The sequence below is a fragment of the Arthrobotrys flagrans genome (assembly GCF_004000055.1).
Source record: "Arthrobotrys flagrans strain CBS H-5679 chromosome Unknown unitig_9, whole genome shotgun sequence".
Lineage (NCBI taxonomy): Eukaryota > Fungi > Ascomycota > Orbiliomycetes > Orbiliales > Orbiliaceae > Arthrobotrys > Arthrobotrys flagrans.
The window spans coordinates 3,941,103-3,957,225 of record NW_027137551.1 but is presented as its reverse complement, the minus strand read 5'-3'; the positions used below and the strand labels follow the sequence as shown (position 1 = coordinate 3,957,225).

Genomic DNA, 16,123 nt, shown 5'->3' with positions numbered 1-16,123 from the left:
AGGAAACTTTTCCCTGATGGGTGGTGGCTGACCATTTCACCTAAAATGTTAGGTCGAGCTCGAAAGAGAACCCACGAGAAAAGCTCATATTTGGAAGATTGTACTGATCAAAGGTCGCGATGGTGTCGCTGGTCGCGTTTTGGCAAGTTGGGAGCAAGTCACGTAAATGTGTATGTGGCTGGAATACTGGGCTAATAACCCAGTAGACGCATAGCTAGTCGGTAGACTTGCAGGAGGGTGCCACACGAAAAAGGGCTGTGGGCAGGGGGCTGCATTTGCTGCTTAGGCTCTCTTGGAAAACTTCGAAAATCTAAGTGTATAATATTTTAAAATGTCGACAGGCGGTGGAAATTCTACAGATCACAAACGGCATCGCTATCGATCTCGCTGCAGACCCCAGAAAACAACGCAAACGAACTGTTGGAAGTTGGGAAAACTATTAGCAGCACAGGCATTTCGACCCCTCGTCGTTCTCGTCGACAAGACACTAAAGCTCTGCACGAAACCGTAGAAAGAAAATTAGCTTCACGGCGTGGCCTCACAGAGCGGGGTTATGGGACGCTAGATTGACAGGGTGTCTGCAACCAATGCCGTTAGGCACTGCCACAGACCACCACCACAACCACTCGCTTGCAGGTTTCGATGGCTGCCAATTGCCTTCGTATCAAAGCGGTATCTATGCATGTTGGGAAGTTCTGTTTTATCTATGATGCAGCATCTATCCCGTGTGATCATCGCACAGGTTAAATTTGCTTATCTCATTACCTGTACCCTGAGACAGTGGTTAAAACCCGGAGGCCACCAGTCGGATGCGGCCGCTTTCACCGCTTCCTATTTTGGCTCTAGCTAACAAGACTTGCAAAAGTATGCTAAGATACGAGTAGAAAGAGCATTTTCTGCTGTAACTAACTATGCCCCCACTTGCAAGTAGCACACGGAATAGGATTAAACCCTGCTTAGCTCAGCCAGATCTACGACAAGAATAGACCAGGAGTTCAAGCCATCGAATTCAAAGTGCCGATGGGATAAATAACTCACTTGGAACGCGGGTGAATATTTCCAACTGAAAGTGCGGTTACACGAAGCAAGGTTGGTGGACGTGTTAGCAGCTTCTAAAGGCTGAAGATTTGTGTTGGTGTAGAACAGAGCTGACGTCTTGGTCTCGATAAATTAATCGGTGAAGGCATCCTTCTCGTATAATAGGTGGGATGAATTACCGCTGACAATCACTCTATTCTCGGTACATTATGCTTTTACGAAATCGACATTCACTCTTGGAAATACTTGAAAGGGCAGCTCAAGCTGAAAACTGAAGTACTTGCCGGTTCCGCGGCGCCAGGATCATGATCATTATTTGCATATTTATTCTTTTGAATCTCAAAATGTTACCTCGTAGTTAAGTTTACCCATACAATCTCGAAGTTAAATTTACTTTTGTAAAACTTCCTAGTAAGCGCTGCCGACAGAAAATTTTTTTTTGCGAGGGATCCGTTATTCGTCCTTAATCGGTACCACCAATCTCCGAAACCCATCCACAGGCATCGAGCAGCAGGCGCGGGGGCTAGTCTCGTCCATCTCACGTCAACCCCACAATCGATCTGGTCATGCGACGTTAAAACAGAAGGTATCTTAGCTCTGGGGTTCGAACCTACCGACACGTGTATCGATCGACAGTTTATGCCTGGGCATGGAGTATATGCAAGCGATGATTGGAAGCTAGGTTGCCAAGCAAGAGCGCCCGTTATGTATGTGCATGGATAGAGGATTTTCGGTGCGCATCGAAGGAAGGAAAACTGCATGAACGGCACAAAGCTTTGATACCCCCGCACTAAGATATCTTGAGAAGCTCCCGAGTGGTGTTGTCACCAGGTATCGTTAATTGGCTATGACTTGACTTCGGTGAATGGAAAAGTTGCCGTCGTGTACTGATAGGAGGTTCGCACGGGAAAGAAAGGATCACCGAGGGGGAAAGAGAATAAGAAACATCTCCATAGGAATGAATGTAAAATTTGGCGGAGAAAACCGAGGAAATTGTCTATAAAAGGCCCATAGAATCCCTTCGTCCTATCTATTTTCTCTCTTCATCAGACAGATATCAGCCTGCCTAGCAATCGCAAAATCTTCAAAACTCGAACTATCTTCTTAAGCTTTTTAAGCCCAGCCCTCAAAACTTTCTTCGAAATGGATCCATGCACTTGCAACTGCTGTGGTGGCGAATGCGGCGCCTGCTCCTGCACAAGCTGCACTGTATGTCAAGCGAATTATATAGATCCCATTAGCATAAGAATAACCACTAATATGGAGTTAATAGCACTAAATGGCTTACTATAAGTCTTAAGCCATCCCTGACAAGCCTCTACGGCGATTATTCTCTCCGCCTTCCTTCTGCATCTCCCTTGATACAAATTCTTGCAGACAGCGATTAAGTCTCAACTTCTTGCCTTTGTACCTCCTTCCACTTTAATTCAGTTCTACGGTTTCGACTTCAGTCTTCCCTTTCGACAAAATGGTGTACTGAGTGCTGGTTTTTGGGGAGTTGTGATGGAAGTTTGGGGTTTTGGTTGGGCAAACTTTAGCTGCATGTTAATTAGTTGGAATTGATAAACTCAAAGATATTCCCCGCATTTTCATTCTCCATCCTACCGTAGTCGACTCGAAGTCAGCTTTTTCCATGTTGTGCGCGTACTGTAGAATTCCACTCATATTCCGAGAAACAAATTCTTAAAAGTAGTATTAGAGAATTCATTGAAATTTCTACGTACATGAAATACCTAATGTTAGTACCTGACGTTAATAAAATATTTCGCCGGTTTATTCGAAGAGCTGCACCGCTCACCCCGAGTCAAGAATAAGGAAAAACACGGCAAAAGTATAATAATAGTTTAGTTCCAGTCCCAGAGCGTCGTTCCGGCCACGAAAGTAGTGGCCTCGCAGCACACGGAATGAACATAATAGCTCGGAAAGAAGTTAAGAGAGTTGGAGTATATGTATGGGTGTGCGGTTAGCCGAATCAGGCCCTTGATCTCCGAGGAACCGCTGTTGAGCGGCAAAAAATATATGGGGAGCCCTCGCGCTGGAGGACCTCCATAGCGATGGCCAGATTTTGAGTAGTTGATGTTTTAATGCAGAGCCATCGATTGGCGTATGATTCGCCTTGAGTTTTGTGGTTGGCCTCTAAGAAGATTTGGTGTGCAACATCGATCATGCTATCAAAGATTTCGCCACCTTTCTCCGCCGATTTCATCTCGAAGCTCTCCGGGAGATTGATATAGAACACTGGCAATTGGTTGCCTTTGTCGTCTTTTCTCATTCGGATGTGGTATTGCATGGTGTGGGTGATTTTCTCTCCAAGGCACCACTTCATAATCCCAAGAACCTGTGTGACCCTGTTTCCAGAAATTTTTGGATTAAATTGTGGCACTGGGGCTTGGTGAAGAAGACTAAATTCGATTCCATTCGAAAGCAACTGGCAGCTCAAGGAGAGGCTAAATGTTGTCCCTGCTGTTTCTGGTATAATGCGTGTCCAATTCTGAATACCAGGCTCCCAGTAAAAGGCTGTAACTTTCTCGAGAGAAGTTTCCAAATGTGGAAAGGTAGACTGGAGTGTTGAGGTAGCTTCTGGGATCATAGGCGCAGGATCTGGAGCTGAGATCTCGTTTTCCGGTGTCGCTTTAGGTTGGTTTTTTGGGTTGGAGTCAATGTTGGTGATCCGGGGTATGATAGAGACCTAGAAGTTTCTCAATTGATTAGTGGGGCTTAAGGATAGGCATATAAGAGCGAGCCTTTGTACCTGAGTCTCGGGGATAGAATTTGGAAGATTTGCCTCCGCGAGCCTGCTACTAGTCCCAAGGTTGTCGGTATCGATCCAGGGGAGAACGCGTTCATCGACCCCCAGCCACATTGACTTGCCCGACCAAAGTACCGTTAAGGGTTCATCCTTGGGATCGAGGATCTGGGAAGTCTCGAGTCTGAGCCAAAGTGAGCTTCCATCTTTTTGGAAGCTAAGAACCCGGGTCCTGGCGTCGAGCATGCCCTTCAAAGCTAATTTCGCACCACTCGCAAACTCAGAAGAGGTAGAAGTATCTACCTCCGAAATGTCCACGCCGAAAACGAAACCACCGTCCAAAATTCGAAAATCAAGTCGCAAGCATCTGCCATCGAGAGGTCGGCATGTATCATGTGGGACTTTCTTCACATTATAAAGTATGGGACCTGCGTTAGGAGGTTTTACAAAAACGAGAGAAGCAATCCTTCCAAATTGTGGTTTGGAGGGTTTCCCTGGCTTCTCGTATCCAGGACGCTCTAACTGCTGGATGGCCATGATATGGATCCCGCTATTTCTGATGGCGTATCGCACGCCGATTGATGAGTCAAGATTCTCGTTGAGGACTTGAACCCAGGACCTAGTCTTTCTATCCCACAAACCCATCTTTGCGGGAAGAAGTTTGCCGTACTCCTCGGATATGACAAAAGGCAAGAATCTATAGCCAGTCTTGCCTCCGACCGCTGCATCGTACCCTGGAGACGCCATAGTGTCGAACCTGTCGCTGAGAGGAAGGAAGGGTTAGTAATGACTCTTTCTTCTTAAGATTGTTATCGTGGAACAGTAGACGCTGAGCTGGGGAATTGGAAGTTTCTAGGTGTTTTGGCGTCTTAGTTCCTTATCCACATCTTCAAAGAACATAGCTCCGCCTCAATATGCAGGCAGACAGGGATATGGTTTTCAAGACAGACTAAGAGGATATAGGCTCACCTACTTGATCTGAGAAGAAGAAAGAAGGCTATTCCGGTGATGGGAAGGTTCGATTGATGATGGGATGATGATGATGATGATGGTGATGATGATGATGATGAGGAAGGTGAAGGAGATGGTGAAGGGTTACGTAGTAAATACCTGCGTTTATCTAGCTGCTTCTTTAAACATGGGCGCTGCGTTCGCCTGGGGAAAGACCGCACGGTTAGGAAGAACCCTCACAGGATTGCATTCTACGTAATACGTGTTAAACAAAATATATACAAGTACCTCAGCGTGAGCGTGGGCGTATTGCACAAAGCCCTACCACAATCATCTCCAACCACAACCGGGGCATCAACCTTAAGCATCCTTACTTCAAGCATCTTTCCAGAGTCTCTCGTCTTTCGTAGGCAGCCGATGCGAGATCTGCTAGTCGTATGTTAGGGGGACAGCCTCCGTTTAGACTAAACATGTAGGGGCGGACCCCAAGCAATCGCAGGCCAAGTACTTGGCCCATGAGGCAAACCCAACCGGTTCTGGGCACGAGACAAGGCAAAGCCTTTAGTCTGGAAGGTCGTGGCTTTCCCGTAGGATTTTGTCGCCCACAAGTCCTAACAGAACTGCTTCCCTTGGCTTAGCAACTCCAAGGGTACGAGATTGCCGCTTCGTGGAGGCTGGTATGCGAGACCAGGTATAAATCGATCAATACCTCCTTCCGTCTTATTAAAACGCCGAAAGTTAACTATACCGGGTACACCGCGGAGTTTAGTATATGAGACCAGGTATATCCATTAGGACCAGTTGATCCAGGCCAGGCATGACATCTTCGTCAAATTAGTGCCTGCTCGGAGCGATAGCCATTCTTCAGTCGTGCATTTCGCACAAGATGCGTTCCATCTCGATCGCAGAGGATCAATTTTCCAATATGTACCCCTTGATGCAAGTGGGATAATTCGCTTCTGTACAGTTCCACAGAGTTTTCAGTTAGCCAAAATTCATCGTATACATATGGTAATCCCATCTCGAAGGCTTGAAGATCCGGGTCTGGTTAACGAGATATACTATTCTAAAACGTGCCCCGAAGGGAAGCAACGGTTGAAGGTGACTAAAGAATGGAAATGTCGTTCGTTATTTTGTCGATGTATTTACCATTTTAGGATTCCAGCAAGAAAGTGCTAGTGGTTAGCTCAAGACGATCGACAAGATGGCTTCTGCATAAAGTAGTGAGACCACATAAGGTCTTTTCCCGGCCGAGATGACAAACTAAAATGCCCATAGTTCAGAGCATACTCGACTCTCAGAGCTAGGTAAAACTTTCTTTGGATGGTGTATGTATGAATCTCGAACCCAGCATGGAATTGTTTCCATACAGGCATGTCATCTTGACCCAGAATACCGGAATCCAAATAATTGCTGGACAGTTCCAATATCTCATTCCTATGGGTGAAGACATATATAACAGGCCGCAGAAAACGTTATCGTTGCATCTCTAGAATGGAAGTTTAAGACTGCCAAGCGGTCATTACGAACTGCAGGTCGGGGTCAAAGCGACCGATTCGCGCAATATGCAACATGGGACTGGCCCCGCACCAAAAGTCCGGCGACTCATGGTAATAGTCTAGTTAAGTCACAACAATTGCGGAGTTTCTGATCGGCGTTAGCTAGGTCAGGAATCTGGGGAAAACATTCTGCTGACCAACCTTGGATAATTAGGCTACAATTAGCCACAGAATATATTAGAATAGCCCATTACTCAGCTCAGCTTAGTATTTTTCCCGCGGGCCCACAAACCCCACCACTGGACTTGCAAAGGATATGCTTTTATACAAGTCAAGAACCTCAGACTTAGTGCGCCAAGCAGTCGCATCGACCCATCCTTTTAAGCTAGCGAGGCCCTCAAAGCAAGCTGTGGGGAAATGTTAACCCCCACGAACCCCATCGGCCAAGTATCGAGCCAAGCTAATCTTTCCATCTTCCGTCCTAAGAACCGATAACATCCCGGAGTTTCTGCGATTTCCTTGATGGTCAGCTCTCAAGTTTTCCGACAGATGGCATGAACACGAGGCGCTTTGACATAATTTCGGCTTCCTCGTGGTTTACTGGGTGAAATGTTTTTCCACCATCGAGAGGAGCAACTGGTAAATGGCTCCTGTTGGCAGTAGGTTGTGGAGCATTCGATTTACATATAAATACGGTACCTGTGGCTGCAGTTAAGCTCTTCGCCCATGGACAATAGCAATTTAAGCGGAGACGCCACACTTTGAAATATAACTAGGGGTAAACTAAACGGATGGAAAGCCCAGTATATCGCCAACTCGGCTCGATGCTATAAAACTCCAACTGCGGAGTAGCAACTGCTCCGAACACAAGGAGGAAAGCGCCTGGATATATGCCCGACAGATGCTAATTTCAAAGTAAACCAGGATGACTAGAGTAGCCCTAGTTTCACTATTATAATCTCTTCATCTTCCTACCATCGTCATACAAAACACCATGAGGGTTTTTCTTCACTTTACAGCCGTAGCACGAGTCAAGATCGGCATATAAATTCGGTGGATACGGTTTTTCGGCCCTTCGACCGAATCAGGAAAAGCAGCGATTTCCCCTCGGTCCGACCGGTTAAACACCCCTACCCCCAGACCGCATCGAACAAGCATTCTCCCGAGAAAAAGCCAAACTCGCTTGGAGGTAGCTTCATAACCCGGAAAATTGACTTCGTTGTATTTTGTGGAAGGGTGATGCCGAATATCGCTACCCCCCGCCCAGATTATTTAGGCGCTTTCTCAAGTTTTTTGTGGGGAAGTACCTCGTATGTAACGTTTCCACTTGAATGGCATTGTTGCATGTTGCAATTGATATCGCAATTGCAGGTATACCATTTCCCTTTTTAACCGGGGAGGGCTGTCTTAGTCCTATCGAAATATTATGTTAATATATTGGGTGCCTTGATTTTGAGCAAGTTGAAACGGTTGCCAGAAATGTGGTTCATTACTCATGGACACACTCGTATTACATTCCCGAACCAAGTTGCAGAATTAATAAACCAGCTATGCATTTATGAGCATGAGGCCAATACGCAAAATATCCAGGTTCCTGACGACGCCCTTCTCCGTCTTGGCCAATGTTATGATAATAATATCAATTGAGAGAAATTTTGGTCAAGTGGTCAAATGACATGGGGAATTCTAGCTCGATTCAATGATATCCAACCTCTCGGCTCTTGCTCAATCCTTGCTAGTATTACTTAATTTCGTATTAGTAAGACGAAGGTGAGAAATGTAGATTGAAGTTTTGAAGCTTGCTGGGCCGCTGTGGAGAGAAACCTTCTTGCCTTGCCCCCATGACCTATCATAAGGGGACCCACTTCCATTCTGGGGAAGCTTGTGAAGCTATGGCCTAAGTCTTTTCAGTGCACATTTATATAAAGACTAGTAGGGTAGCTCACCTTTGGGGTCGAGATTTTATTTCGCGATAAGCGTGTCGATAAGCTCCCTCTTGCTCACCGATACCTCTCCCTGCTAGCAAGCATCAGAACCAGACATCGGACAACAAAATGGCTCCCGTGGGTGCACATATTGGTAACCCAGCCGATCCAATTGTGACAACTTTGGTCGAGCAGGATAAGATACCATGGTACAAGAAGAAGAACCTGAGATATCTATACTTTATCATGTTCCCAACATGTATTGGTATCGAAATGACATCTGGCTTCGACTCGTCTATGATGAACGGTACGTAAGCAGTCTGAAATAATTACTTCCACGTACTCGATCTCACATGGGGCTTTGCCACAATCTTAGGTCTTCAGGCCGTCCAAAATTGGGATGAGTACTTCGGTTTCCCACGCGGCTCAAGACTTGGCATTTTTAGTGCTTCGTACAGTTTGGGGGCTATCGTTGGTCTACCCTTTATCCCAATGATCTCTCATAGGTGGGGAAGAAGATGGACTATCGTATTTGGATCCATAATCATGGTTATCGGTGCCGTTATCCAAGGTGCTAGCCAAAACTGTAAGTTCAGTTATAATTAACTATCCAAACACTGTTGTATACCATTTTGGTGCTAAATATCTTGGTTATCTTAGTCGCCATGTTCACTATCTCTCGTATCATTCTCGGCTTTGGTATTCCCTATGGTATCGTCGGTGCCTCGTCACTCATTGGTGAAACGGCTTATCCGAAGGAAAGAGCAACATTGACCGCTGTATTCAATGCTTCTTGGTTTATTGGGGCTATTGTTGCGGCTTCGATTACGTTGGGTACATTTGCCATGCCGAATACTTGGAGTTGGAGGATTCCAAGCTTTTTACAGGTCGTTCCGTCTTTGTTGCAAATTATTTTCATGCCCTGGATGCCTGAAAGTCCTCGTTTCGTAAGTACTATCCCCCATATAGTGTCTCTAATTCAAAGCTTCGCAGCTAATATCAGCATTCTCTTGTGTAGTTGATCCAAAAAGATCGTATTGAAGAAGCCCGAGACTTCTTTATCAAGTACCACGCCGAAGGCGATGCCGACAGCGAACTCGTCAAGGCCGAAATCGTCCAAGTCCAGACCGCCATCAAACTCGAACTCGAACATGCTCAACTCGGCTGGCGAGAACTTTTCAAGACCCCCGGTAACCGTCGCAGAGCCACCATCACCGGTTTCCTTGGCCTTTTCACCCAATGGTCCGGAAACACCCTCATCAGTTACTACCTCGTACAAATCCTCAACCAAGCTGGTATCACCGAGAAGGGTACACAAACCAGAATTAACCTCGGAAGAACTTGTTGGGACTTTTTGAACGGTACTATTATCGCTCTCAATGTGCCTAGATTGTTGAAACGAAGAACTGGGTATTTTATTTGTACTTGCGGGTTGCTGTGTGTGTATATTTCTTGGACGATTGCTGCGTCTCAGTATGCACAGACGAAGCACCAATCTGCTGGTTATGCCGTTTTGGTTATGATTTTCTTATACAGCCCGTTCTATAACGTTGGTTACAATTCCTTGACCTATAGTAAGTTCAGCCTTCTATTTAATCAGCAAACCGATTCGAGAAAATACTAATACTGTTACCAGCTTACCTCGTCGAACTATTCCCATACCACATCAGAGCAAACGGAATTGTAAGTGCCACTAACCAGGAACTTAACTAGTCAGCTCATACTAACTCCACGTCCAGGCTTTCTTCCAAGTCTTCGGCAGAGCAGCCGGTTTCTTCAACAACTTCGTCAACCCAATTGCCCTCCAATCCATCACATGGAGGTACTACATCACCTACTGCGTCTGGCTCGGTTTTGAAATTATCTTCGTCTATTTCATGTTCCCCGAGACTTCAGGACGTACTCTCGAAGAATTGGCCTTCTTGTTCGAAGGTTCTGAGAACAACGATCTCCTTAGCAAGACCACCGAGAAGCAACTTGGTGATAATATTCATCTCGATGATGTTCCGGTTGTTGGGGGGCGAAAGGATGAGGAGAGATCAACCGTTCAGGAAATAGAAGCTGCCAGGTGAAGTGGGAAAGGTATCGGCCGGCCGGTGTCTTTTTGTGATATGAACATTACGAATTAGGAATATCTTTATTATTTTACAATTTGTGTATATGGAGCGTATATAAGACCAAACTAGGGATGGATCAGCAGTGGTATAAGAAGTTGAATGAATTCGATCGAGAGCTGGTCTTAGACTTGTCAACACAAACCTTTGTTGCATTTCTCCCCAGATGGGTGTTGTCGTTGAAGAGCTGGCTGTAGTCGTCTGGGTCTTTTGTCTGACTTTCCACCGTAGCTGAACTAGCCTGGTGTCCTTCTGACCTGTTCTGGTTGGGGTTCGTTTTGCTTCTTAGTTCTTGGGCTATCTGTTCTGCCTTCAGTCTGAGTCTGCAGTCTTTCTTGTGATGACCCTTCCGAGTGCAGTAGAAGCACCGTTGAGAGCTGCGATTCTGACTTCCTTCTTGATTGTTCAGTCGATTGTTATCGGTTGAGTGGTTCTGTCGATTAGAATTAGAGCTATTTTTACCGCAGTAGTTGCCTCTACCCCTTCCTCTGCCTCTATGCTGCCTAGCTAGTTGAGTCCAGATTGACTTGGTAGTGATGTCGTATCTGTTCTGAGTACCGTTCAGAAGTTTATCTCTGAAGATCTTGTCGTTAATGGCGTAGGGGGTTCCTTCTAGCTGTTCCTGAATTGGTCTTAACCGACCTATCCATTGCTGAATGCTTTCTTCCTTGCCCATCTGTAGGTTGTTGATTGGGAAGAAGAGGTTGCTGGCTATACCGTGATTGGCTCTCGGTCCATAGGTGTTCTGGATTGCTTCCCATAGAACTACTGCTGAACCATGGTGGTTCAGAACTTGTTGTACGGTGTTGCTTAGGCTGTTGGTTAGAAGCATGTAAGCTTCTCCTGCTCGTTTCTTCCAAGCTTGGTGTTTAGGGTTTGGCTCTTCCAACCGAATTCTACGTTCGGTGTCAATCCTAACTATGGTCCCGTGTACTACGTTTCCTAGTTCGTCTACTGTGTATGGGTCTCCTGCTGGGCCACCGGCGCGGGTGTTGACTCCAGCTCGGTTGGGTTCCTCAATATAGGCTGGTTTGAAGGTTGTAACCATTGCCTGTGGTTCCAATTCATTGGGTTCCAAAGTTACCAAACCGTACAGGTCGGCTGCCTTTAGTATTCTGATTATTTGAGGCTTCCAAACCAAGTAGTTGGTTTCGTTTAGCTGGACGCAGCTACCATATTTACTATGTTGGTAGATTTTACCGTTTGCGCCGTTCGCTGGTATAGTGATTTGAGAAGTCTTTGACATTTTGATCGAGTGTGGTTGTCGTTCGAAAGTGATCTGTAAAGTGTTGATGTTGTAATCTACAATTTCTTACTTTTTGCTGTTCTCCTCGAAGGTCTGCCTTCGATCACTCTTTATATACGTTTCCATAGAGCAAAGATTTTACAGAGTTTTCTTTGCAGAGATTTCTTCTTCAGACGAGCTCTGGTTTCTTGTGAAACCTCAAGATGAGACTTCAAGGTCACGTGTGAGGCGTTCGGTCAGCCACTGCCCGTGGCGCTGACCTTGGATTCTGACAATGGACCTTTGGGCAGTCGTCATTGGGATATCTTCGAAACTGTGCTACATTCAATAAGTATTTAAATATATATGGCCAATAATTAAGATAGTATGCTATGCGAGATTATAAGAATTGCATGAAGAGATTAAGGTCGTGGTAGGCGACGAAAATTTAATCACGAAACCGTCGCAGACCGTCACAACGGCCTCCTACAGCAACTCCTAGAAGCCTCCCTAGTACCTATGGGTACAGCGGTGCCGTTGTTAGTGGTGTACCAATATAGCAACCCAAATGCCATACATCGAATATAAAACAACAGTCGAATATACATGAAGGAAAATGATAGGTTCTAGACTATTTATGTGCCTATATAGGTATATGACTTCTATACGCAATGGTTCCTCTAAAGAAACTGCTAACCAATCCCCCCCCCCCAATCCTCAAGCTATGCCCTCCACTCCGTCACAGCCCCCTCCCAAGAATCCTGTTCATTCTTCGGTACATCAAAATCCCCAATCGCCTTAAGCCCCTGCCCATCATAATACCCCACCAATCTCCTCCCATTCCCTCTCCAACAATCCCCGCATAGTCTCTTCAACCCTAACTTCTTCACCTCTTCCTTCGCAATATTAAGCAATGCCGAACCTGACCCTTTAGCAAGCCCCCCAGCTCTATGATCCGTCATCAAAAACGCTAAGAAAATGAACGGATCTTTGTCATCTTGCTCTGGTATCACTGCACGAACATACTCCGGCGATTTGCCTTGAAGTACCATTGCCCCAACGGGTATGGTAACAATATCTCCTTGTATAGAAGTAGACGAGTATTTTTCGGCCAATGCGACAGGTATATGCTCTTTGTTGACACTAATTTCTGCCACATATGCTTTATTCCAATCTAATGGTGGTGTTCCGTTCTCTAACAGTATTTCCGGAGACGAAATAGGATACTTTTGGGCAGATATATCGCTGTCTGCAATCATTTTCTTGACCTTGGAGACAGCGCCGGGTAGGTTGCTGGGAATATATTGCCATTGGCTGGTACTACCAATTGAAGCGAGGTAGGGGAGGGTAGAATCCCAGGCTTCGACAAACCAGCGGTCATCGCCGGCCGCAAGAGTTGCGGGACGGAATTTGAAGACATTTGTTGAGGCCATATCTCTGCTAGGGTGGGCGGGTTGAGGAGTTTCAAAAGCGTATATCAACGTTGAATATTATCGTGAAAACGGAATGAGCCATCGACTCACCATTACATTGTGAAGAGAGAAAACCCTAGCTTTTGCGAAAGGATTCCTTGTCCCGATGTCGTTAGCTGTTAGACTGGGTACATTTCGTGTTCGGCATTCGCAGCTTGCCGACGGACCTTGCATTTCGAGGGGAAGTTGGGGTTTGGGTTTTGTGTTGCTGAAATTTTGGTTTGGTCGAATTTGCTCGCTTCGCACCAAAATTAGGTGCATTTTTTGAACCCCACGCGACAAACTCGGTGCGCTGGAGACTCTGGGCAACAAACTGGGTCGTAGGACCTTTAGGACAGAATAGTCCTGGCACGCGGGTTGGTGGATTGGTATCCGGGCGAGTGTATACATTGCTAACATGGGAGATATAATCCTACCAGCTTGCGTTCAGAAGTTTTTCTCAATTCTGGGTAGACCATTCCTAGCTGCTGTTAACGCGTTCATGAGGATTTAGTCATGCATGTGAAGTGCAGGTACATGCCTGAATAGCAATTGCATTGTAGACATGACATATGGTGACAACGCAAGGAATTCTTGCGCCCGTTGCAACCATCATGATCTCATTATTATATATTAGGACCCGCCTTACGGAAATCTTTCGTAGAGTGCGTTCTTGCTTCCATACCAGTAGACAGAAGAACGCAGGAAGAGGGTAACTTCTCTGTAATCTCCTCGCCACATGAGGTGACTTCTGTCCGCCAGGCGTCAATCATGGTCATGATATCAGGAATTCCTAACTAATGCCAAACAGCCGTGGTGCCATGTTGTTCTCTTCACAAGCCGGGTCATGTCATCCGACATTACTTGTGCAACAATCCCCAGGCAGGGCAAAGGCATGCCTAAGGCAGGCCATTGGAAGCCCAAACGCAGGGATGGAATACCCAGATCGGTGGGTTTTGCCTGTAACATGTTCACAAATCTGGCCCATGGACGCGCCCTGAAAATCCCGGTGGCGGTGGTGTGGAGAATATGCAGCAAACGGATTGCTTGTCAAATCAGACATTGCTGGTCCAGCGCTGCAGCACCCCTGAAGTCGGCATGCTGAATGAGACTTGTCTCTTATAGTGGTGTATAAATATTTCGGTTGTGTACGGAGTACTCGGTATGAAATATGAATATAATCTAGAGTTTTCTTATTTTTCCATTTTTGTGGTTTCTTCCTTTTCGCACGTTTGGTCATTCTCATTCGCAAGTTTGGGACAGAATTTTCTGGCAGTATCAATAGGTATCTCGACTTGTTGTAGACACTCTCTGAACAGCGCTGGAGTAAGGGGCAATTAGGAACCACAACAAATTCTTGACTAAAATTAAAGTACAAAGTCCTAATGATGTTGACCTAATCAAAGCGGCTTCAACCGACTAGCTAATCAAATCAAGATCTATTAGTCTTGCGTCTTCGGCGGAGTTTGATCCCCTTAAGCCTTTTAAACCTTTTAAACCTTTCAACCCCTCTCCCAAGAGAGCGTCTTTCGTAGTTCCGATTAAACGTTAAACGTCGACTCATATCATCTTAAAAAAGATACATCATGCCTGGCGTTGCAGTTTGTCCGAACAGCAAGCGGTGGAGCGAATTCCCTTTCTCACCGGAACACGAGCATTCATTGAAGAGGTTTTTGCTTCCTCGTGAGAAGTACAAGCGGTACGGCTATCGGACCGAAAAATTTAGCGAGGAAGAATTGTTGCATAAACATGAAGCGTACTGTAAACGATGTGATGGTATGTATCTAGGTGCAGTGCATAATCGGAGTACTATGCTAACTTTTTCTTCCAGCATTTGCTCTGAAGCCCGATGACTCAGTAGCCTACAAGCAACAGCTACAATGCCGGATACACCCTGGGAAAAAACTACAACAGGTAGCTTAGCCCGGTTGTTTCAGTACTAGTTCTTCTGTATAGTAACTTTCTAGAACTAGATATGGAGCTGTTGTCGCTCAACAACCATCGAATATCCAGGCCAGCCCAGCGGTTGCCGCATGTTTTCCAGGCACGATTGGACTACCAACTCAGACTTACCCCAAAAGTTCTGGGACCTGCATCATACCCCCCAATTCAAGCCATCTAGCCGAAGCAAACAAGTTCGAAAAGCAGTATCATTAGATTGCGAGATGGCCACAAACAGATTCGACCAACCCGAGCTAATCAAACTAACCCTTGTGGATTTTTTCACAAAAGAAGTCCTCATTGACGCTATAGTAAAGCCTCTAGTAAAGATCAAGAATATGATCACTCACATCCACGGGATCACCTATAGGGATATCATCTCAGCTTCAAACGCTTCAACAGCAATATTAGGCCGCGATGCAGCGAGAGAAAAGATCTTTGAGTTTGTAGGGCCAGAGACTATGGTTTTCGTTCATGGGGGGACGAACGACTTCATTTGTCTAAGATGGCTGCATCCAGCTATTGTGGATACGCAGGAGATAGAGAGTAGGGTGAAGAGAATTGGGGATGATGAGTTGGATGATTGGTTGGATGATGAAGGCACGGGTTTGGAAGCTATGTGCAGGCTGATAACCGGTATACAGATTAGATCTGGAAATACGAAGTATGGAAATGGAGTCCATGACAGTTTGGAGGACGCGATGGCCTGTAGAGAGCTGGGGATTTGGTATGCGGATAACTTGAAGGGGGAGGTTGGCATGGAAGGTACGAAGAGAGAGATACAACAGGAATCGATAGTAGCTCCAGCAGAATCTATAGGGCTAAAGGCAAACGCAGTGTTAGGGCCCCCCGAGGCTGACCCGCCAGAACGAAGCACCAGCCCACCACCACTTGACGAAGAGAACAAACAGTTCTGGGACTGCAAAGTTTGCAATCTGAAAATCCCAAAGGCTGCTGAACAACTGCATAGAAAAGAGAATTCTCATATAGCGACACTTATCATGCTCATACAGCAGAAGGGAGGATAGTATAAATGATATCATGATGGGCCTAATCCCCTCTAGAACGGATTCTCGGATTGACATTGATGCCACCTATACCCTTTACTCGTTCTATAACCCTTACGGAACACAGTACGTTATTTAGGATTACACTACATAGTAGTAATTCCAATAAAAGCATTTCTCCGTATAATCTTAAATAGTTGTATGTTAGATAGCCGTCTGTAAAATA

At 45.7% G+C, this 16,123-nt stretch overlaps 5 protein-coding genes across 5 annotated transcripts; 2 read left to right on the top strand and 3 right to left on the bottom strand.

The window, feature by feature from the left end:
• Nucleotides 1-3,010: 3,010 nt before the first annotated feature.
• On the bottom strand, nt 3,011-4,531 carry DFL_006504 (uncharacterized protein; the record flags this gene model as incomplete). The annotated part of the gene is made up of 2 exons (XM_067635945.1): nt 3,011-3,727; nt 3,791-4,531. The coding sequence occupies 2 exons, from the start codon at nt 4,529-4,531 to the stop codon at nt 3,011-3,013; spliced, it is 1,458 nt and encodes a 485-aa protein (XP_067490324.1).
• A 3,757-nt stretch (nt 4,532-8,288) lies between these two features.
• Nucleotides 8,289-10,231, top strand: DFL_006503 (uncharacterized protein; the record flags this gene model as incomplete). The annotated part of the gene is made up of 6 exons (XM_067635944.1): nt 8,289-8,466; nt 8,536-8,745; nt 8,820-9,106; nt 9,178-9,733; nt 9,796-9,842; nt 9,899-10,231. The coding sequence occupies 6 exons, from the start codon at nt 8,289-8,291 to the stop codon at nt 10,229-10,231; spliced, it is 1,611 nt and encodes a 536-aa protein (XP_067490323.1).
• Nucleotides 10,232-10,352: 121 nt separating this feature from the next.
• On the bottom strand, nt 10,353-11,519 carry DFL_006502 (uncharacterized protein; the record flags this gene model as incomplete). Its single annotated transcript, XM_067635943.1, has 1 exon — nt 10,353-11,519. The coding sequence occupies one exon, from the start codon at nt 11,517-11,519 to the stop codon at nt 10,353-10,355; it is 1,167 nt and encodes a 388-aa protein (XP_067490322.1).
• A 701-nt stretch (nt 11,520-12,220) lies between these two features.
• Nucleotides 12,221-12,931, bottom strand: DFL_006501 (uncharacterized protein; the record flags this gene model as incomplete). Its single annotated transcript, XM_067635942.1, has 1 exon — nt 12,221-12,931. One exon carries the CDS (start codon nt 12,929-12,931, stop codon nt 12,221-12,223), a length of 711 nt encoding a protein of 236 aa, XP_067490321.1.
• Nucleotides 12,932-14,535: 1,604 nt separating this feature from the next.
• On the top strand, nt 14,536-15,918 carry DFL_006500 (uncharacterized protein; the record flags this gene model as incomplete). Its single annotated transcript, XM_067635941.1, has 4 exons — nt 14,536-14,725; nt 14,781-14,863; nt 14,923-15,655; nt 15,728-15,918. 4 exons carry the CDS (start codon nt 14,536-14,538, stop codon nt 15,916-15,918), a joined length of 1,197 nt encoding a protein of 398 aa, XP_067490320.1.
• Nucleotides 15,919-16,123: the final 205 nt, after the last annotated feature.